At 51.0% G+C, this 22,574-nt stretch overlaps 1 protein-coding gene and 2 long non-coding RNA genes across 16 annotated transcripts in view; 2 read left to right on the plus strand and 1 right to left on the minus strand.

Annotated features, from left to right (window-relative positions):
• Window positions 1-1,703: 1,703 nt before the first annotated feature.
• LOC131510544 (uncharacterized) lies at window positions 1,704-12,738 on the minus strand. The gene is made up of 4 exons (XR_009261088.1): window positions 12,655-12,738; window positions 10,086-10,174; window positions 3,877-4,090; window positions 1,704-2,985 (listed from the first exon to the last, which is right to left on the minus strand). It is a non-coding gene; the product is annotated as an uncharacterized LOC131510544 (long non-coding RNA).
• Window positions 12,739-12,769: 31 nt separating this feature from the next.
• The window catches only part of RFX1 (regulatory factor X1), a 32,462-nt gene continuing 22,657 nt past the window's right edge, over window positions 12,770-22,574 (plus strand). For 7 of the 14 annotated variants that reach the window (XM_058727779.1, XM_058727769.1, XM_058727780.1 and 4 more), the window contains exon 1: window positions 20,761-21,112. In XM_058727779.1, coding sequence (XP_058583762.1) covers window positions 20,806-21,112 — 307 coding nt within the window. In that variant the 5' untranslated portion in view covers window positions 20,761-20,805. Of the gene's footprint in view, window positions 12,860-12,948; window positions 13,144-13,259; window positions 13,502-20,470; window positions 20,526-20,756; window positions 21,113-22,574 lie in introns of those variants that run through there. The other 7 variants (XM_058727778.1, XM_058727776.1, XM_058727770.1 and 4 more) reach the window with 7 other exon arrangements.
• LOC131510545 (uncharacterized) lies at window positions 14,736-16,504 on the plus strand. The gene is made up of 2 exons (XR_009261089.1): window positions 14,736-14,848; window positions 14,890-16,504. It is a non-coding gene; the product is annotated as an uncharacterized LOC131510545 (long non-coding RNA).

Here is a 22,574-nt window from a genome sequence, read left to right on the forward strand (position 1 = left end):
TTAGTTGTGGCTTCTTTGTATATTGTTACGATTCTAACGCCAACATGTGCATTTCTGGGACAGATACTTCTGTTTCCTTCTTTCCTTGTGCATTTCTCTTGCCTTCTTTATTATTTTTTATTTTAGAGGGAGAGAGAACAGGAGGTGGGAGAGGTGCAGAGGGAGAGGGAGAACCTCAAGCAAGCTTTATGCTCGGCGCGGAACCCAACATGGGGCTAGCCCCCATGACCCTGGGATCATGACCTCAGCCAAAACCAAGAGTCCGATGCTCAACCAACCGAGCCACCCAGGAGCCCCATCAATTGCACTTTTGATCAAAGTATGACACGCTTAAGGAAGAGCACACAGATCATTCGTGGACACCCGGAAGAATTTTCACAGACCAAACATACTGCGTAACTATGACTCGGGTCCAGAAACACCCCTTCCGACCACCCCCCAAGATAGAAGAACGAAGCTCCACCTTTTGGGAAGGGAGAATTTGGAAGGATTTGTGGACATACGTCAAAAGTACAGTAGTTGAGGGGCGCCTGGGTGGCTCGGTCGGTTAAGCGCGGACTTCAGCTCGGGTCATGATCTCGTGGTTCGTGGGTTCAAGCCCCGCATCGGGCTCTGTGCTGGCAGCTCAGAGCCTGGAGCCTGCTTCGGATTCTGTGTCTCCCCCTCTCTCTCTGCCCCTCCTCCACTCCTGCTCTGTCTCTCAAAAATGAATAAACGTTAAAAAAATATTTTTTACAGTACAGTAGTTGAGATATGCTTTGGATGAAACCCTTTGAAGCTCTGCAAAGATCTTGTTTCCCAGTTTACCCGCTCATGCTAGCATTCTGGGTAGATTGTGTGCATAGAAGTGTTACTGTGGTGTTTGTTTATTAGTAATTTTCCATGCACCTCATCCCTTCCACATTTACTATTACTTATTATTTGGAATTCTGGAGGAAGAGTTGTTCGGTCTCCAGTTATTTGTTTATTCAATCATTTATTTATACCAATATGGATTTGTGAACAGTTATTTTAGTCTTTGGGGTGTAACCGGACACTATTGTTATTTATTTTGTTCCTCAAACTGTTCCAGCTGTGGCCATTGGGAGCTCCTTCAGTTGGCTCCTGCTCTAAGCATTTTATTTCAGGCGCTGTCCTTTCGCCGTGACTCCGTATTTTTTGTTGGTTTGTTTTTGTTTTTTTTTTAGCACTTCTTATTTCCTGGCACCACAAGAAACGCAGGGCTTGCCTCGTGTTTTCCCTGCCCCAGTCCTAGAATCAGACACTTTCCTAAGGAGTCGGGATTCCCTTGTATTGGAGTATCGCCACGGGGAGTCAAGACCTGGGCACTGGGTGTGTCCATCACTACTGGGGGTGGGGGTGGGACAGGTTATGTCATTGCTTCTAGGTCCTCTCAGCTGAGAGTCTTCCTTTTTTTATCTTTATTGATTTATTTTAATTTTTTAATGTTTATTTTTATTTTTGAGAGAGAGAGAGAGAGAGAGAGCAGGGGAGGAGCAGAGGGCGAGGGAGATACAGAATCCGAAGCAGGCTCCAGGCTCTGAGCTGTCTGCACAGAGCCCGACGCGGGGCTCAAACCCACAAACCGCGAGATCATGACCTCAACCGAAGCTGGATGCTTAACTGACTGAGCCACCCAGGCGTCCGGCATTCATTTTTTTTTTTTAAATACTGGGTAAAATTCATACAGGTAAAATTAACCATTTCGGTGTTACATGTACACGTATGTTGATAGCGCTTTTCACACAAACAGCAGGAACGACCCGTCAACAGATGTATGGACAGACAAAATGTGGTAGATGCATACAATGGAATACTATTCGGTCATAAGAAGAAATGAGGTTCGGATACACGTTACAGCGTGGTTGAACCTTGAAAACATTACAGCGAGTGAAAGAAGCCAGACCCAAAAGGTCACATATTATAGGATTGCCTTGATCTGAAGTACCGAAAATAAGCACATCCCTGGAGACAGAAAGCGGACTGGTGGGTTGCCAGGGGCTGGGAGGAGGACAGAATGGGGAGCGATCACTACTGGGTATCCCTTTGCGGGGGTGAAAATGTTTTGCACAGAGGTAGTGGTCGCAGAACATCGGGACTATCCAATCTGCCGCTGAATTGTTCACGTTAACATAGTTCTGCGTTACGTCAATTTCACGTCGATTTAAATAAACAATGCTAGGGGCTCCCATGATGGGCTGAGCTGCGTTGGAATCCCACCTTTGCCTCTTTCCTGCTGTGTGACCGTAGTAGGCAAGGCATTTAACCTCTCTGTACCTTGGTTCTCTCACCCGTAAAACAAGGAGGATTCAACACGCGCATCTTAAAACATCCCGGGGCCGGCGGGCAGCGCTGTGTACTTCTGTTATTTGTGCTTGACACATTCTCTTTGGATCCGAACTTTATCCCTTTGTCCTTTTCTTCATGACAAACTCCTGGCCTCTGTTGCCCCCTGCGGTATCTTGGGCCCGGGCAATGCTCCAGGAGGCGGGAGTCATATCTGATTGTACTGCTTTGAAAGGGCTGATGAATAAAATGCTCCCCCCACCTCCTCTTCTCCCAGCGACTCTCCAGGGACGTACCCTTCTGCCCTTTTCTCCATATCCCCAGTGCCTGGCTCGAGGGCTGGCAAAGAACAAACTCGCTGGGAAATAATTGCTGTCTGTCTGAGTTTGACTGCCTGGCCCATGACCAGAAGGCTCTTTTGTGCTCCACACAGAATCAGAGTTTTGAACCCAATATAGCTGCATTCAAATTCCAGTTCCTATGTGAACTTGAGAAAGGCCTTACACCTCTCTGAATTCATTGGGAAGACGGAGTTTATTATCATATTTCCTGGGGCGCCTGGGTGGCTCAGTCGGTTGAGCCTCTGACTTCAGCTCGAGTCATGATCTCGCGGTTCGCGAGTTTGAGCCCCACGTCGGGCTCTGTGCTGACAGCGGTCCCCCATTCTCTCTGCGACTCCCCCGTTCACACACTCTCTCTCTAAAATGAATAAACATTAAAAAAAAAAAAGAAAATTAAAAAAATAGGCCTATTTCCTTCCTTTGGGGACTTGGGTGAAATTCTGTAAAGTGCTGAGCACCACGCACAGCACACGGTAAGTGCGGTGGGTTGGGTGTGACCCTGCACAAAGATACCTCCCCGCGTCCTAACCCTCCGGAACTCTCAACCTGATATTATTTGCGGAAAGGGTCTTTGCATACGTAATTAGGGCCTTTGAGATGAGATGGTCCTGGATTATCCGGTTGGACCCTAGACCCAACGACACAGGAGAGATAAGGCCATGTGAAGACAGAGGCAGAGGTTAGAGTGATATACACGAAGAAACCAAGTCATGTCTGGAGCCACCAGAAGCTGGAAGAGACACGGAAGGATCTTCCCCTAGAGTCTTCGGAGGGAGCATGGCCTTGCGGACCTTGATCTCAGCCTTCTGGCCTCTAGAACCGTGAGAGAATACATTTCTGCTTTTGTAAGCCCCCCAGTTTGTGGCAACTATCAAAGCAGCCACAGGAAACTAATACGTAAGAGTTAGGAAAGCCCGCCTGCTACCAATATCATTATTATTTTCATTACCATTATTATTTTTGGTCAGCATACAAATGCACCCAAAGTTTACCAATCCTAAATAAAACCACTCTCTCCAAACTTAAGTAATCCTATTTCTGGATGGTCGGTACAGCCTGGTGCATCAGGAAATAAAAAGCCTAAGATCGGCTGCAGTATCTCCCTCCCAATCTCAGCCCCCACTTTCCCCTACAGGTAACTCACTGCTCTTAATCTCCCGAGTATCTTTCCAGAATTTCTGTGCACCTGTACAAACATGTGAATATAGGTTCTTATCCTCCCCACACACACACACACACACGTACACACACCTACTTTTGCATGAAAGGTAGCATTTAAAATTGTTTAATTGTGGTGAGGCGCCTGGGTGGCTCAGTCAGTTAAGCATCCGGCTTCGGTTGAGGTCATGATCTCGCGGTTTGTGGGTTTGAGCCCCGTGTCGGGCTCTGTGCGGACAGCTCGGAGCCTGGAGCCTGCTTCGGATTCTGTGTCTCCCTCTCTCTCTGCTCCTCCCTGGCTCGCTCTCAAAAATAAGCAAACATTAAAAAAATGTTTTTAATTGTTTATTGTGGTAAAATATACAAAGCACTGTCAATGTCAAATTGTCAATTGTCAATTGTCATTGTCAATTGTCAAAAATGACAATATGTCATTTTAACCATGTTAAGTGTCCTGTTCAGTAGCCTTAAATACGTCGCATTGTTGTACAGCCGTCCCCACTATCCATCTTTAGCACCCCTATGTTTTTAAATCTTCTCAGATGTTTTTAAAATTTATTTTTAAAATTTATTTATTTTGAGAGAGAGCGAGGGAGCATGAACACACGTGCACAATAGGGGAGGGGCCGAGAGACAGAGCGAGAAAAAAAGAGAGGGAGAATCCCAAGCAGACTCTACAATGTCAGCACAGAACCCGACCTGGGGCTCAATCCCTTGAACCCTGAGATCACGACCTGAGCCGATATCAAGGGTCTGACGCTTAACCCACTGAGCCACCCAGGCGCTCCTCTTCAGAACTCTTTCATTTTCCCAAACTGAAACTCTGTCCCCATGAAACACTAATCTCTCACTTCCCCCCTTCCACTCAGGCACCCATCATTCCCCCTTTTTGTCTCTATGGATTTGCCCATTCCAGGTACCTCGTGTGAGTAAACTCCTATGACGTTTGTCATTTTGTGTCTGGCTTCTTAAACTTGGCCCAATGTTTTCTTTTCTTTTCTTTAATTTTTAAGTCTATTTATTTATTTTGGGAAAGAGAGGGGGTGGGTAGGGGCACAGAGAGAGGGAGAGAGACTTCCAAGCAGGCTCTGAGCTGACACAGCGCAGAGCCTGATGCGGGGCTCGAACTCACAAACCGTGAGATCACTGTCTTGAGCGGAAATCAAGAGTTGGAACCTTAACTGACTGAGCCACCCAGACGTCCCTCTTTTCCTTTTTTTTTTTTTAAGTTAATTTATTTATTTTGAGAGAGAGAGAGAGAGAGAGAGACAGAGAGAGAGACAGAGAGAATGAGCAGGGGAGGGGCAGAGAGAGAGAGAGGGAAACAGAGAATCCCAAGCAGGCTCCACGCTGTCAAGTGCAGAGCCTGATGTGGGGCTTGAACTCACAAACCACGAGGCCATGACCTGAGCTGTAATCAAGAGTCAGATGCTGGACCAGCTGAGCCACCCAGGTGCCCCAGGCATGACGTTTTCAAGTTCATCCATGTTGTAGCAAGTGTCAAAACTTCAATTCAGGGTCGCACGTTTTATACATTCTGCTACACTTTGCTCCCCCCCCCCCACCTGCCCCACTTAACAACAAATGCCGGAGATCTCCCCATATTGAAACTCTCTTCACACACCTTGTTGTTGTGCTACAGCTGGGTAGTATTCTGCTGTGTGGATGTCCCGTAGTTAATTTCACTCCCAGAGACAGACGACATTTTTCATCCGTTTGTTCTTGAGCTAACACTGCAGTGAAAAACCTTGTAGAAATGTCATTTCGCACATATGCAAGTGGATCAGTAGAAAAATTCCCCAAAGTGAGATTTCTGGCTCGAACAGTATGCGCATTTGTGCTTTTTATAGATATTGCCAAATTTCCCCTTTGGGGGATAGATTAATCCACACTCCCTCCAGCAATTAATGAGTGTTCCGCTCTTCTATGGCCTCACCCACAGAGTGTGTCAACTTTTGGATTTTTGCCAGCATAACAGGTGAAAAATGGTATCTCGGAATAGAGAAAATTTACACTTCCCTTCCATAAGTACAGTGGGACATACTCCATGTGTTCAAGAGCTATTATAGTTTTCTCTTTCCTCTCTGGTCACCTTTGTTGTCCGTTATTTTTTAGGTTGTTGATCTTTTTCTTCTTGATTTCTAGGAGTTCTTTATATATTAAGGAGATCTCTTATCTGGTTATCCGATGGGGGATAAATATTTTCTCCCAGGTTGCCGTTTCTCCAAACTTTTAAATTAATGAACACTGACATTTATTGAGAATTGGATGGACGCCTGTCTTGTGCGGTGCTTTAAACACCCTAGTCAACCTTACTGACATCATTTTTCATCTCTAAATACTACGTATAACATGCATCTCTAGAAAATAAGGATATTTATACACTGACAAATATACAATCATCCTTCGGTATCATCTTACGCCGAACACATATTTAGGGGCGCCTGGGTGGCGCAGTCGGTTAAGCGTCCGACTTCAGCCAGGTCACGATCTCGCGGTCCGTGAGTTCGAGCCCCGCGTCAGGCTCTGGGCTGATGGCTCGGAGCCTGGAGCCTGTTTCCGATTCTGTGTCTCCCTCTCTCTCTCTGCCCCTCCCCCGTTCATGCTCTGTCTCTCTCTGTCCCAAAAATAAATAAAAAACGTTGAAAAAAAAAAAAAAAAAAAACGAACACATATTCAAATTTCCCTGAGTCTGTGAAATGTCTTTTCAGAATTGATTTACAGCCCAGACCAACAGAACTTTCTACGATAGTGGGAGTGTTCTATATCTGTGCTTTCCACCATGGTGGCCACCAGCTGGCTACTGAGCGCTTGAAATGTGTCCAATAGCGATGAGGAACTAAGTTGTTCGTTGTATTTTATTTTAGTTACTTTTATTTTTTTTAAGGGTATTTATTTATTTTGAGAGAGACAGTGTGTGTTAGAGAGTGGGGAAGGGGCCGAGGAAGAGACAGAATCCCAAGAAGGCTGCACTGTCAGTGCAGAGCCCGACGCCAGGCTCGAACTCATGAACTGTGAGATCATGACCTGAGCTGAGATCAAGAGTCCGGCGCTTAGTTGACCGATCCGATGCACGTAGGTGCAAAAACCCTCCACAAAATACTAGCAAACTGAAGTCAACAATACAAGGATCACACACCACGATCAAGTGGGATTTATTCCGGGGATGCAAGGACGGCTCGGTATCCGCAAATCAGTGCAATACGCTAGCAAAATGAAGGACAAAAATCATAAATGATCATCTCAAGAGATGCAGAAGAGCATTCGACAAAATCCAACATCCTTTCGTAACGGAAACTCTCAACAACCTGGGCATAGAGGAGACGTAGTTCGACGTAATGAAGGCCACGGAAGACAAGCCCACAACTAACATCATAATAGTATAACACGGAAAGCTTTTCCTCTAAGACAGGAACGAGACAAGGGTACCCGTTCCCACTACTTTTATTCAGCACACTACCGCAAGTCCCAGCCAGAGCAATTTGGCAGAAAAAGAAATAGGAGGTAGGGGAGACTGGGTGGCTCAGTCTGTTCAGAGTCCAACTTCTGCTCGGGTCATGATCTCACGGTTCATGAGTTCGAGTCCCGCGTCGGGCTCTCTGCTGACAGTGCAGAGCCCGCTTCAGATCCTCTGTCCCCCTCTCTCCTTGCTCCGCCCCCAGCCCTCTCAAAAACGAATAAATGTTTCAAAAAAAATTAAAAAAATAAATAAAAGGTATCCCTTCCTCCCCCCCCCCCCGCCTCCAGCAGCCACCATATTAGTGTAGATTTCAAATCTGTCTTCCTGACCCAAATACATCTAACCTACATTCACTGTCTCCATTCACCTCCCAATTGGCCCTCAGTCTTTTGCAATCTGCTATATGCTCCCCAAATGCCAATGAACCTAGGTCTCACCCAGTCCCATCTCTCCCCAAACACTATCACGCCCTCCCTGGTCCAGGCAAAGCACCCACTGGTGTAATTTCATCCCAGATAACCAATTTCTTGCTCTTCCCAAACCACTGCCAGAATCTCTAAGACATTTGCCCTGTGTTCCTGAACAGGTACATAACCTTGAACAATAGGATGTACCACTGTGTATGTTTATATGCTCGTTTTGTATGTGTGTGCAAGTATGTTGTGACTGGCACAATGGGACTGTGTACTAGATTTCCATCTGTACCCTTTTAGCTCAGTGATATATTGCATTTTTGTTAAGAGAGTCAAAGCAGTTATTAACTGATTTCCTTCAGCCTCTCCCCACCAAAAATTGTCTTACCACTTGGTGGGGGGTGGGAATAGGTTGACACAAGTTCATGTGGATACACATGTGTCCCAGGCATTTTCTCTCAAAGCCCAAGTATTTAGGGGATCACCTCTCTTTATTTATTTATTTTGAAAGACTGGGGGGGGGGTGGGAGAGAGAGAGGGAGAGAGAGACGACATGTGCCAGAGAGAGCAGAGGAGGGGCAGAGAGACAGGGAGAGAGAGAGAGAATCCCAAGCAGGCTCTGTGCGGTCAGCACAGAGCCTTACGTGGGGCTTGAACTCACAAACCTCAAGATCATGACCTGAGCTGAAATCAAGAGTCAGAGGCTTAACCAGCTGAGCCACCCAAGCGTCCCTCACATCTCAGATTTTTGTTTTTTAATTTTGTATTTATTTTAATTTTTTTTAATGTTTATTTATTTTTGAGAGAGAGAGAGAGAGAGAGAGAGAGAGAGCGTGAACAGGGGAGAGTTAGAGACACAGAATCCGAAGCAGGCTCTGGGCTCCAGGCTCCAAGCTGTCAGCACAGAGCCCGATGCGGGGCTTGAACCCACAAACCATGAGATCATGACCTGAGCTGAGGTCAGATGCTTAACCGCCTGAGCCACCCAGGCGCCCCTGTTATTTTGTAAATCTCAGTTCATTCCTTTTTATTTCCCCCCAACTTTTCCTTCGGCTCGATGATGCAATACCTTCAACAATATTTTCCCAAGATCACCTTAACTCATCAAAACCCTGCTTGCAACATAGTTCCCAAAACCTGTTGGACTGGGTGTCCTCTGACACCCGATTCCATTTTATCCATGGATATATCTGCACAGTATTCACACATTTACGATATTTTTTCCCTCTTATCCCACTGTGTTGAAAAGTTAGAACTAGCCTGCTAAGCATAACACTTAATAATAAGCAGAAATGCACCGGCTTTGATGATGATTTGCCAGTGTAACAGGAGGATGTCTTGTTTGCATTCCAATGCACCAAGGGTCAGATTCTCCTTAGTAGCTGGCACATTCGTAGATAGTTTTAAATTTCTTCTTTTTCTCCCTTTTAGCAAAACTCCACGGAGATCTCTTTCTCCTGCCGCTTGGGGGAGGAGCAGGGTTGCCGGGTCTGAAAATGCTATGGTGTCTGGGTTTCACGCCCATTAGCACGATACTTTGTAAGCTACTTTTTGCCGCCGGGCTACTTGGCTGAGGAGTCTGGATCATGCCGCTTTCTTAGTTCATCTTGCTAGAAAGATGGACATGTACGTTGCCTCCAGTGACCCACCTCAGCGAGTATGCTCACCCGGTGCAAAACTTTCAATGAATATAAAAATTTGGAACAGAACCACCGAGGCGCGGTTCCCTTGGTTTAACAGAGACCCGATGACTGGCTTAAATGCGAGAAGGTTGGTCTCTGCTGGTGGATAGCTGGGAAGCCCGTGTCCTTCTGTCCCTTGTTGTACCACCTCTAGGGTAGTATCTCCAAGGACCGTTTGTCTAGAGACATCTTTCAGTGTCATACCTGGCTGGGGGAGGAGGCTACTGGCATCTAGTGGGTGGTGGCCAGGGGCACCGCTTAATATCATAAAACACACAGGACAGTTTCCCACCACAAAGAACAATTTGGCCCCAAGTGTCGACGGTGCCCGCCTGCCCTAGAAAAGTCCCCAGTCCCTTTTTTTCATGACTGACTTGTTGAAGACACAGGGACAGTTGTCATGTGGTACACCCCCTCCCACCCCCCGACTGTGGATTTGTCTGTCTGTCGCTTCCTGATATTGTCATTTAACTTGTTTCTCTACCCTTTCCATTTCCTGCAAACTGGATGTGAGGTTGACAGACTTCATCAGAGTCAGGTTTAACGTTTTGGCAAGACGTGTCCTAGGGGAAGCTGTGAACTTCCTTTCGCATCACATCAGGAGGCCCAGGGCCCTCTACTGTGCTGCTGAGCTGCCTGGCAGCTAATGCTGGTGACAGCCTGGCCTCGGTGATCAAGTCCACACCCCTGGGCTTCGTGAGCATCCAGCATCCTGTGCATAGTTTGCTCCCCGTCATTCTCTCACCTGCTGCTTTATGACGCCCATCGACGATCATTGCCCAGATCAATGATTTCCTTGGCTTTTGCGAAACGGCAAATTTTCTTTTTCTTTTTCTTTTTTTAAGTTCATTTATTTTGAGAGAGAGAGGAAGAGGGAAGGAGGGGCAGACAGAGAAAAGGAGAGCGTGAATCCCAAGCAAGCTCTGCACTGTCAGCACAGAGCCCAACATGGGGCTCGAACTCAACAGCCCATGAGATCATGACTTGAGCCAAAATCAAGAGCCGGATGCTCAACGGACTGAGCCACCCGGAAGCCCCAAAATGGCATTTTTTTCTAATTCTTTCATTCTTTCTGCATTAAAAAAAAAAAAAGTTTATTTATTTTGAGAGAGAGCGAGCAAGCGGGAGAGGGAAAGAGACAGAGGGAGAGAGAGCATCCCAAGCAGGCTCTGCGTCATTATCGACGAGCCCGACATGGGGCCTGATCCCACGAACTGTGAGATCATAATCTGAGCTGAAATCAAGAAATGAATGCTTAATGGACTGAGCTACCCAGGCCCCCTAATTACCAATGTTTCAGAAAGGAGTTGGTCAAGAGTGTAACTTGACTTCCGATGGTATATATAACATGTGTTTTTAAGTTTCAAATTGGGGTATAACATACATAAAGGACATAGATTTCGAATGGAGAGCTCAGGGAATTTTTTATATCTATAAACCCATGCAAACACTATCAAAAAAAATAGACCATTTCTAGCCCACACTGCCTTCCCTGCCACAAAGGCTTATAATGAATATTTGCGATTGAAGAAACGATTTCCAGGCTTGGCTGTGCTCATTGGGGGGTTAGGGACTTCAGGGAGGTGGGGAAATGGGTGGGAGGTGGCAACAGGGCTTCTAGTCCCCCCCCCCTACCCCCCGTGGCCCCCATGCACACAGGGCTGGCCCTGGGACCTCCACCTGTCTCACAGACGCAGCTGCAGGGGCTGAATGGCTCTGCGGGCTGGGATTTATCCTGGCCACCTTATGCCTGCAAGTCGCATTAATTCTTGGGTGGACTTATCAGGGCTGGGGCTCCTCGAGCATTTCCAGGCCGATTGAAACTGCTGCTGCTTTTCCTCTACCGTGGAGGGTCACACCCAGGGGCATCAAAGCACATTGGAAAGGCCCAGAAAAGGAGATAGGCTGTCTGGGCTCTGCTGCCTCCCAGCTGTGTGATCCCGGAAGAATCTCCTTTTACCTCTGAGACTCTATTTGCTTTTTTGCTTTACCAGTCTAGTGGGGCGGGGCGGGGGGGGGGTGGATATTCCACTTTGCGGGGCTGTTGGGAGGTGGAGGGTTTCTGGGGAATCACCTGGCTGCCTTTACTTCTCTGACCTCACCTCCTGACGCTTTCCTCTTTGCTCATTCTGCCCCAGCCTGATGTTTATCTCCCGCCTCCCCTCCTCCCCGCCGTTCCCTCCACCTGGGTTTTATGGAGTTTGCTTCTTTTCACAACTCGGGACTGCAGGACCCCTCCCTCAAGTGACACAGGCCACTGCATCCTGCCACTCCTCTCCCACCCCCTCCCATGTCACTCTTACAGCCCCTTAAAAACCTATCTTATGTAGTCATTTCGCTAGTAATTGTGTCTCTCTTAATAAAATGCAAAGCCTGAGGTTTTGTCTGCTTTCTTTACTTTTACAGCCCCGGCCTTGCACACAAGAGGGCTGAAGTTGGTTGAACCAGGAAACAGCAGCTCAGAGACAGAGCCGCTTTGTCACACTGTCACACAGCAGGACTACAAGTAGAACCATGGGCTCTGAGCTTTTTCGTTCATTTTCCTGTCTCTGGTGGAGACCACGGCGCAAAACTGAAGAGGGTGGCGCGGCAGGCGGGGGTGGGGGGGGGTGGGGGGAGGGCAAAAAACTCATTTATCAAGATAATTACTATTTTGAGAAATCAAAATTAATGCAAAAAAAATTGATGGTTAAAATATGTTTTTGAAAAAGTAAAAGACAAGATCCGATCCAGCACTTGCGTGACTCACTTCGTCCTGATCCCACTCCTGGCAGGATCCTATCTTTATTTAAAATTTTGGTAGTTTGGTCACCATGGATTTATTTTTTCCCCATTAATTTTGATACTTAAAAAATATTGGATAGAATGTCATTTATCTTGATGATTGAGTTTTTGCGCCCTCAACCTAGTCTCGACCCGCTTCTGTCTCTTCTCTCCTGGAGAAACTGAGGCAAGGAGGACGCTGAGGGGGCGGCGCGACGGAGGGGGAAGAGCGTCGGGGTGCGGTGTGGAGCCTTGGTGAGCAGCCCGCACTCCCCTGGGGGTGCTGGGCGCCGACCTTTGCTTATCGCCCGCGCTAGAAGCCTCTAATTAAGTCCTCCGCTTGCAGGAGACCTTTCCCAGGGCTGTCCGCACCGCCTGCGGGGCGGAGATAGCCGCGGTTGTCCCAGCAGCGGTGACCTTTTCCGGCCCGATAGGAGGGGGAGGCGGGAGCCCTCGCGGAGGCCGGGTCTAGGCGGAGGTGGCGGGGGAAGTTTGCCCGAGGGATGGGACCCGGGATCGAACCCAGCCTTCACATCCCACGACCATCTTACCAACGTAGGGCAATAGGGGGGGAGGGGAAGAGCGCCCAGTGACGTCACTGAATCCCTAGCCCAGCTCCGCCGCTGACGTCACAGACGAGCCGCGCGCGTCACTGCATTCCTCCCGTGACGTAAGCGCGCGAGGCGAGGAACTGACCCACCGGGGCAGGAAGAAGTCTGAAGGAAGAGAGCTTTCCTTTCTCGCCTTTTATAGTTGGTAAGGCGTTTACGCTGAGCGGACTACCACTCCCAGCTGGCTTTGCGTGCTGCGCATGCGCACGGTTCCCAGCTGGAGAGCGCGGCAAACCTTTGGAATGGATTGACATCCCTTTAGCTGAACCATAAGGCAGGTTTTACAGCCGCAAGCCAATCCCAACCTCACAGACCCCACCCCTTTATTCTTAGGCCGCTGCTTCCTTGCGGGAGTGACGGGTTCTTCTGCCTTTGAGGGTTCAATTTCCTTTGATGGACATTCACATCGATGAATCAGAGCGCCGAGAAGTCGAGAGGGTGTTGAAAAGCGTGACTTAGGACCAATAGCTTAGCAGCAGGACCTAGCGCCATCCAATCACTTCTCCTCGCGCCGCCAATCATCCGGGACTCCGCCCCCGCTCATGACGTGTGTAGGGTGGGTAGCAACAGTTGCCCCGGTGAGGGAAACGGAGGCGCCATAGCCACGGTAGTCGTGGCGACCAAGCAACCCGGCAACGCGAGTCAACAACAACAACCGCCCGGCCGACCCCCACCCCCACCCCCCCCTGCCCGGCCCGGGGACCCCGGCACGTTCCGTCCCCCTCCCAACATCGCCTCCGAGACCTCTGGAAAGCCCTTCTGCGGACAGAAGTAGGAAGAAGCCGAGGTAACCCGGGCGGCCCTGGGGTGGCGGGCCCGGCCAGGGAGGGCGACGGGGCCCGGGCGGCGGGTGTCGCTGTAATCATAGTCCGGGGGGAAGGGGCGGGCGGTCAAAATGGCGGCGGCGACTGTCGGGGCCGTGGGGGAGGGGGCCGGGGCCCGGCTGGGGCGACACCACCCGCCCCTGGGGTCCGGGGCCCAGCCCCCGCGAGGGGCGGGCGCTAGCAGGCCGGCGGCGAGTGGAGGTCGGGTGGACGGGGCGGGGGGCTTTTATATGTTGGGAGGCGCGGAGAGGCGGGCCTGGGGAGGCTGGGCCAATGGGAGCGAGGGAGGGGCGAGGCGGGGCGGAGGTGAATGGGCGGGGCCAGGTCGAAAGGTGTGGGCGGGGCCGGCGGGTGCCGGTGGCGGGGGAACCGGGTGGGGCAGTTGCCGCCAGGGCCTTACAGCCTCCCAAAGGGATGGAAAGCCACCTGTGCTGCGTCGCTTTCGAGCCCACCCCCCCCCCCCAGTCATTCCCAGTACTCCGTGTCTGCCACATCTGAGGCCTCAGTTTTCCATTCTGTAAAGTGGGGAGAATCATTGCCATCGTCCCTTTTCTACATTTCAGGGATTTCTGACTCCTTTCAGGAATTTCTCTAAGCCTCATCTTTGAACTTTTACTGCTATGTGCTATTTTTGAATATGGTTTGATAGAACTGTTAGCTAATCTTGATTTCCACACTGCCGTCTGTTCCTAAATCTCTCTTATTCTCGGAGAGAAAGCAAAGGAAAACAAAGTTTCATGGCGAAACTGTGGGCTAGGAATATGGCTTCAGCCGGGAGGATCTGGTTTGCAGAAGTCGAAGCCCATGGTAGGGGAGGAGTGATCTGGGGTGACTGAGGTAGACGAACAGAAACTTGATTGCTTCTCTGTGCGCTGCTCTCTTAGACCTCGTATCGTCCCTGGCCAGAGGACTTGTTTCTGGAGATGGGACGATTTCTAACCTTCTTGCCCATCAAGGTCTGCCTTTCTGGGAACGGGAAGCAAATGGCGCCTGGGGAAGTTTCTTAGATTTCTTAAGCTGCTTCTCTTGGCCAGACACATGTTTTTGTGTCAATCAAGTTGGTGTCAGCTGGGTCACATGTCACTGAGGAGGTACCAGCCTCCAGAGCCACGTGGGCAGGAGCGGCACATCAAGATTAGAGGAAAGGGGAAGTGTTCCATGTTTGTTACAGGAGAATCTGAGCGACTGCTTTGGCGGGCAACAGGATCTACCTGCTTGGGGAAGGATTTATTTTTTTCAGATAGCCAGCTGGGCAAGTCCACTTTACTTGTTCTCTGTCTTGCTTTGGAGCTCGGCATCAGCAGAGCTGAGTGCAGCTCAGTGCATCAGCTCAGCTGAGTGCAGCTCTGAGTTTGCGGTGTGCAAACTGTAGCCCTTTTCTTTTAAAGTCAGTAAACTTCGAGGAAAAGGATCGTCTCAGGCTCTCCTGAGGCTTTCCTTCAGGAATTTGAGACAAGGGGGGAGGGGTGGGGGGGGTCTCACTTCTCGGAGACTTTTTCTAGACCCGTTCCTCTTTGAGAGATGACAGGACCCCTTGAAAGTTCAGAAAGTTAGAGATTAATTTTCAGAGCCAGACTGGAAATACCAAGTCGCCAGAAAGGTCATCACCACCCACTGGAAAGGCAAACTTTGAGCAGAAGGCGATGTTAGCAGTTATCTAGGCTTGTTAACTGCCCCCTCCCCCCCATAACTTTTACATTTGAAGGGCCCAAGCCCAGAGGGGTCTTGTGACTAGGGTTGAGGGCACTGGTTTAGTTCGCTGGTGGAAGCAATCAGCTGCTTTCTCGCAATCAACTGTCGCTGTGTGCCCTTCGATGAGTTACTGTACTTCTCTAACTTCAGTTTCCTTTTGTCCAAGCGAGGGACAGTGACCATCGGTAACACTCTTAATCTCATATTCCTGTGTTATGGACCCGATGAAAGAATACATGTTGAATATCAAATACAGGGTAATTGCTCAAACTGTGTTAGCGGCTCCCCTTATTATCACGATTGTCCTTTCCTGCTCAGCCCTCTGAATTACACCGCTTGTATTTATTTTTATCATTTTGAATTGGGTGAGAGCCTAGTGGCTTTAAAGGTTGACTCACTTGTTGGGCCGTGTGGGCAGATGACAGAGATGACAGAGATCCCGGGAAGCTGGATACCAGGACTCTAGTTTCTAGTGGGAAAGTGTTATTCCCCTCGCTCCTGAATAGTCCTTCTCCCGCTTCAGGAGAGCAGCCAAACAGAAAAAAATTCTCCTGGGCCTGGGCCCAGACTCAGCCCCAAGGCTTCCAGGAGGCAGCTGGGTGAGCCAGAGATGTGGGTGTCGTGGGAATGGTGTCCCTGGAGCTGAAGTCCTTGCCCTCCCCTCCCCATACACATCTCAACATCTCGGGGATGGGCCAGGCAGACTTCCCCAGGGATGCAGCCTGCAGACAGCAACGGCACACTGTATGCTCTTCTTGGGCTGGGCAGCCCGTTCTGGACCAGGGGGCATTGCCCAGCCCTGCTGCACAAGCCTGCTGCTGGCAGGCAGAGGCAGGAGGCAGTAACTCTTTGACAAGGTCTCGTCCATTGGTAGATTCACAGTGACCTTTGACACTCATTAACAGTGTGTTCCTGGCATGTGGACACTCATTTGACAGTAAAAGTTGAGTCCCTACTATGTGCCAGTCAGTGTTCTGGACCCGGAGGTCAGTGATGGGCAAGGCGGGCCAGGTCTCGGCCCTGGGAGAGCTTGTGTTTCTGGTCATGGAAGGAAGAGGAACTACGGATAAGAAAATGGGGGGGGGGGGGGCGCCTGGGTGGCTCAGCCGGCTAAGCGGCTGACTCTTAACTTTGGCTCAGGTCATGATCTCACTGTTCGTGAGTTCGGGCCCCGCATTGGGCTCTGTGCTCACAGAGCAGAGTCTGCTTTGTATCCTCTGTCTCCCTCTTTCTGCCCTTCCCCTGCTCGCTCTCTCTCTCTCTCTCTCTCTCTCTCTCTCAAAAATAAAATAAATGTTTAAAAAAAGAAAAAAGAAGCAAATAAGGAAATAAGGAAATAGAGGTCCAGGAAGAAAATAAAACAGGAGTCTGTGCTTCAGAGTACTTGGGGTGGGAGGCACACTTGAGACCCAAGAAGGTGACATATAAGCTGAGACCTGAATGATATGAGGCAGCCAGCAGTGGAGAATGGGAATAGAGGTGAGGAGAGGATGTCAGTCAGGTGGAAGAGTTGGTGCAAAGGTCCTGAGGCAGGAGGAGGCATGGAACATTCTCGGAGCAAGAGCCAGTTTGACTAGAACATTCAAAGTGAGAAGGAGAGACTTGAGGGGCTAGATGCCTCGAGGCCCAGAGGTCTTGGGACGGGCTCTGGATTTTATTTAATTTCTGTGATAGGAGCCTTGGAACCTCTTGAATACAAGAGTGACAAGATAGGATTTGTGTTTTCAAAGGATCTTAAAGACTATAGAGGCGAGTCTGGAGCTAGGAGCCAGTAATGACAGTGTTGTGGGGGTCTGACAACTGGGATTGGCTGATGAAAGTGGAGAGAAGTGTCCAGCCTTAGGATCTGTTTTGGAGGAATTACAGAGAAGTCTTAAAAACTCACTGGATATAGAGGATCAAGGAAACGCACATCATGATATTTAAATTCCCTGTTCCCCTGCAAGTTCCCCATTGAAGCCATTCTACGGATGAGGAAAGTGAGCTTTCTTTCCATTTCCTTCTGAGGGCCTTGTCCAAGATGTAAACCATCTCGTTGTAGAATCTGGCATCCAGAACAGAGGTCGGCAAACTTTGACTGCCACCTGGTTTTGTGTGGCCTGTGAACAAAGAATGATTTTTACACTTTTAAGAGACTGGGGGGAAAAAATCTAAAAGGAGAATATTGTGTGGCATGAATAAAATGTCCTGGCATGATAGGATATGAAATTCAAATTTCAGTGTCTATAAATAAAGTTTTATTAGCACATAGCTGCGTTCATTTATTTACATATTATCTATGGCTGCTTTCACTGCAAGGGCAGAGTTGAATAGTTGCAATAGAGGCTGCCTGCCCACAGATTGATTCAATGATTGATGCAAACATTCTCCAAAAAGAGATACTGACTTTGAAAGATAGACACAGCCATTGGTGACTTTCTTGGCAGTTTCACTGCCAAGGAACAGGTTTGCTGAGTGATTCCCTTGTTCTGTGTGCCCTGCTCTGTAAAGAAAGGGGTCTCATGCCGTATAAATATTTGTGACTTATTTCTCTCTAGGGAGCACCTTGCAAAACAGTGCTTAACCTACTCATCCACCAATGGAAAGAAAAGGGCTCCCTGGTCACACAATTGTGGGAAACTTGGGATCCTGTATGGCCCTTCCTGGAGACTGATGGCAATGACAGTGCTCAGAAGGTGTCCAATAGAGAAGTTGGTTTAACTGTTTCACTAATCTCCCCTTCTTTTCAAAAAAAAAAAAAAAAGAATTAATGTTTATGTATTTTTAAGAGAGACAGAGAGAGAAACAGACTCCGAGTGGGGGAGGGGCAGAGAGCGGAAGACACAGAATCTGAAGCAGGCTCTAGGCTCTAAGCTGTCAGCACAGAGCCTGATGCGGGGCTCCAGCTCACAAACAGTGAGATGGTGACCTGAGCCGAAGTCAGACACTTAACAGGCTGAGCCACCCAGGCGCCCCTCCCCTCCTCCTTTTCAATTTCGCTGTTCAGCCTTCATTGTCCCTCCCTTCCCCTGCCCCTGAGTGGAAGGAATGAGGCCTTCGGGCTTTGAAAGCACCTGCAAGTGTGGAGCTTTTAAAGTTCTTTCCTTGTGGGAGGTACCCCAGGAGCAAGCCGTGCTGGGGCTCAGAAAAGCCCAGGCCAGGGTTTCTCACAGACGTCCCCCAGGGCCACCTGCCTCGAACCATCTGTTGGAGAGTTGGCTCAAACAGCAGACTCTGGGGCCATCCCAGACTCTGGGCAGTGGGGCCCAGGAGCCTGCATTTAACTAGCTCCGTAGGTGATGCTGATGAACAAACACCAGGGTTGGAGTCCCCCTGGGCACCTCTTTCTAAGACCTCTTTCCCCTTCCCCCTCCATCTCTACCTGGCACAGATATTTGTTCAAGGAGAAGGAGAATAGTGGTTTCCACCTCTCAGGGCTTACTGGGTGCTGGGCTTGTCTCGTCGGACCTTTACACCAGCCCTATGCATCAGTGTCCTCCTCATCCCCAGGTACAGATGGGGAATCTGAGGCCCAGCGGAAGGTCAGTAACGTGTTCATGAATTAAGAGACCAGTCAGGGTTCGTGTCGAGGTGGCTCTGACCCCAAACAGACGGACACTGATCAGCAGCCGTGACTCGAGCACCTGAGCTCGGCCAGAGTTTGCACCTGATGGTGTGAGGAGCCCCCATAAGGCAGCCCCTCTGATGCTGGCATGAAGACTTTGGGAGGGCAGGGGCTGCAGGATGATGACATTTTCTTGCGCGTGGCAGGTGTTTAATCTCTGTGCATGGGGCTCAGGTATCCCCATCTGGAAAACAGGGAACACGCTATGTACTGATTGAGAGAAGTAAGTGAGCCCTGCGCCTGGCTCCCGGGGTGGGGCTAGCAGTTAAGAGCACACATCTGGAGCTCAGAGAGACCCAGGTTCAAATCCTCTTCTTACCAGTTGCTGGGCACCCTTGGCGCGGTTTTGCTCATCTGTAAGATGGCCATGGTGGCTCCTCCGTCATGGGGCTGCTGTGCAGAGGTGATCGCAGCCAGGGCTCCTGGGGCTTCCGGTCAACCAAGAGTTGTTCCCCCCCCCCCCCCCCCCCCCGCGTCCTTCCCCTTGCAAATCCCACTTGCAAACCCTTCCCCTTGCAAATCCCACTCCTGGTCACCAGTGGCCGGAGGGCTGCCTGCTGGCGCGCGATGGCACACAGGTGCTCAAGGGTTAGCGCAGGAGAGCCTCTGGTTCAGCGGCCAGCGGGGCCTGGAGTGCCCATGGGTGTCACAGGCGACCACGGGCAGGGCTGTCAAACTCAAATACTTCCCTGGGCTGGCAGGGGCCGCGAAGATACCGGGGCTGGAGCTTCTGTTAACCACCCCAGTGTTGGTTCCGCTGTCCTCAGATGTTCAGGGGCTGGGGATGGCACCCGTTAGTGTGGGCGGCGGCGGCGGCGGCGGCGGCGGCGGCGGCGGCGGCGGCCCGGGAAACCTTTTGCCCATCTTCTGGGCTTGGTGAGAGGGAGGTGGGGCTTGCGGGGGTGGGGCTTAGCACTGGGAGGGGCGCGGTCAGCTAGAAGGGACCGGGCTCATCAGGAGGGGCGGGTGCCTAGCCCAGTACCTGGGAGCGGGACCCACGACCCCTCAGCAGCCAGAAAAGCTGCCTCTGCCTGGTTGGGCCGGCCCCGTTCTGAGGTCAGCGGTGACTGCTGAGCCTGCCCTGTGGCCGGGGCCTGCTCCCAGCCCGGTGCCCCTAGACTCGGAAGGGCACTCTTCCTGTGATGAGCTCACATCTGCTATGGTAACCCATTATGGTCCATTCAAGGGCCTGAAAGCCTCTGTGGCCACAAGCTGCTCTAAGAGCTTTTTGGACTCAAAAACACTCTTCCCTTGTCTGGCACCCCACTGGGAATGATACCCAGCCAAGAATCCAAGTCCAAATAGCAGGCATGTAGGGAACTGGGGCAGGCTGGCTGCGAGACAGCTTTCCCCACGACCTTACCTTCCAACAATTAGCCAGCTACTCAGGTGCTCAGAGTGCCCAGGATTCAGCCTCAGCCTGCTGTGTGGCCTGGAGCAAGCTCCTTAACCTCTCTGAGCCTCAGCTCCTCACCTGGCAGGAGCAAACCCAAACCCAGGCATGGTTGTTGCAAAGTTTAAAATGAAATAATGGAGAGAAAGCACTCAGCACATTGCCCAGTCTGCAGGAGCCCTCAGGAGAAGTGTACTATTTGTCTCTGGGTGAGGGCCCAAGACCCTCCCTCCTTTGACACAGGGGTCCCCCAGGCAGCCGAGGCTGGGAAGGAAGAAGGCAGAAGCCCTGGACAGGGGTGAGTGGAAGAAGCGTGGGCCAGCCCCAGTCCATAACCAGTTCCCCTGCAGTGATGGGTTGGTTGTCTCTGGCCACCAGCCTCAGGATTTAATTAAGTTAGCAATGAACCTAACCGTGTCTCTAGGGAGCCAGGAGCTGCCCCTGGTTTCCTCCGCCTGTAGATTAATTCTTGTTTTTCCTTCCTTTTTTTTTTTTTTTTTTTTGTTCCCCCCCTCCCCTTCTTCCCAAGGAAGAAAAAAAAAAAAGCCTTATTTATTATCATTTCCCCCACTGTTGGCATGGCAACACCAGCATACGTTACTGAGCTCCAGGCAGCCCCACAACCATCCCAGCCACCACAGGCCCAGCCCCAGCCACCACCGCCGCCAGCAGCGGCGCCCCAGCCCCCCCAGCCGCCTGCCGCCGCGGCTACCCCCCAGCCCCAATATGTCACTGAGTTGCAGAGCCCCCAGCCCCAGGCACAGCCACCAGGCAGCCAAAAGCAGTATGTGACGGAGCTCCCGGCCACCCCCACGCCCTCGCAGCCGGCTGGCGCCCCCACCCCGACCCCGGCGTCCCAGCAGTACATCGTGGTCACCGTCTCTGGTAAGTGGACATGTCCTCGGAGCCGGGGGTGCTCTGAGAACGACTCGGACAGGACTTTGGGGAGCCCTGTGTCCTGGATGGAGGGGGGCACAGGGATGCCCTCCCTCTGTCACTGTGCCTGTCAACAGCACGGCAGCTTTCAAACTTGCTGGGGTTCCCGGTGGGGGGGGGGGTGGGACGTGGTGGGGGGCGTTTCTGGGGAAGGAGGGGTCAGGCCAAGCAACGAGGCTTCTGTGCGCCTGAACTCCTTTCCACCAGGGCGGCCCTTAGAGCTGTTTCTGTCTCTGTTCCCAAGTAAACTGCCACTTGAGGAAAGGACTGGGCGGGGGACTTAAAGTTTACAAACGTCTGTTGGAGACAGAGGGCGAACGGCCTGCCCTCATTTCATGCGAGGCGTTCGTGGGGGCACTTTGGGGAGGTCAGCTGGGAGGCCTCCCCAGAGGTGCACCCTTTTTGTTTCTGGCAGGACCCAGGGGCCGAGGGAGGCTGTTGGTTGGGCAGTTTCTTGATCGCGTAGCCAAGGACCCCTGTTTCTCACTGCAGTCTCCCCTGTGGCTGTAGAGAAAGTGGCCGGGAAGCTTGAGTCGTGGCGTCCGTGATTCCTGCCTGGACCATCTTTCCCACGTCCTAGAGATGGGCCCAGCAGGAGGGACTGGGAGCAGAGGGTCAGGACAGGGAGTCACGCCCCTGAGGAGGCAGAGCTCAGACCAGGACTGGGCATCTTCAGTGGTTTCCAGTGTGCACCCAGGGATGGGGTGGGAGTAGGGCGGGGGGAGAATGCCTTGAAGCCCCTCAATCCTTCCAGAATGGAAAGGGAAGGAGGGGGAATCGCAAAGCCATCCTGGGAGGCTGTGGAAGGGGCAGGTCAAGGCCAGGTTTAGGAAGATAGGACAATATAGAGTGATATGTGGCAACCGACATGACCCCAGGGGACCAGAGCGGATGTAGCCAGAGCCCCGAGCAGCATCCTTTAGGCTCCTGGCAGTGTCGGGGTCTCCAGAGAGGGGTGGGGGTGGGGGCAAGCAGGGGCTCAAAGTCGTGACTCTTTACCACAGGGACTGGCCTGGAGGGATGTCATGTGAGAGCCATGCTGAGAGCACCAGCCATGGACATGGCCAGGGTCCCCAGGTCACAGATCTCCAGCAGGTTCCCAGCACTGCCCAGTTATCCTGCTGGGTTTTCTTACCAGCATACCCCACCTCCCAACTCTGCAAGAAGCCGACCCTCACCTCCATCATCTCATCTCACTCCTCCCTCCTGATCCCTGACCCTGCTGCCTACCTCACTGGGGACTGGGGACAGGTGCCATCACTTATCAAGAAGGACCCCATCTCCCCTGAGCTGGCCTCACAGCTCTCAGGGTGGGTCTGTGCCCACCAGCTCTGAAAATCCCAGGCCATCCCTTCCAGGGCCTCGTGGCTCAGTCCCTCTCTTGCACATCTTTCCCACCAGCCTGCAAAAG

Source organism: Neofelis nebulosa, chromosome 4 (assembly GCF_028018385.1).
Source record: "Neofelis nebulosa isolate mNeoNeb1 chromosome 4, mNeoNeb1.pri, whole genome shotgun sequence".
NCBI lineage: Eukaryota > Metazoa > Chordata > Mammalia > Carnivora > Felidae > Neofelis > Neofelis nebulosa.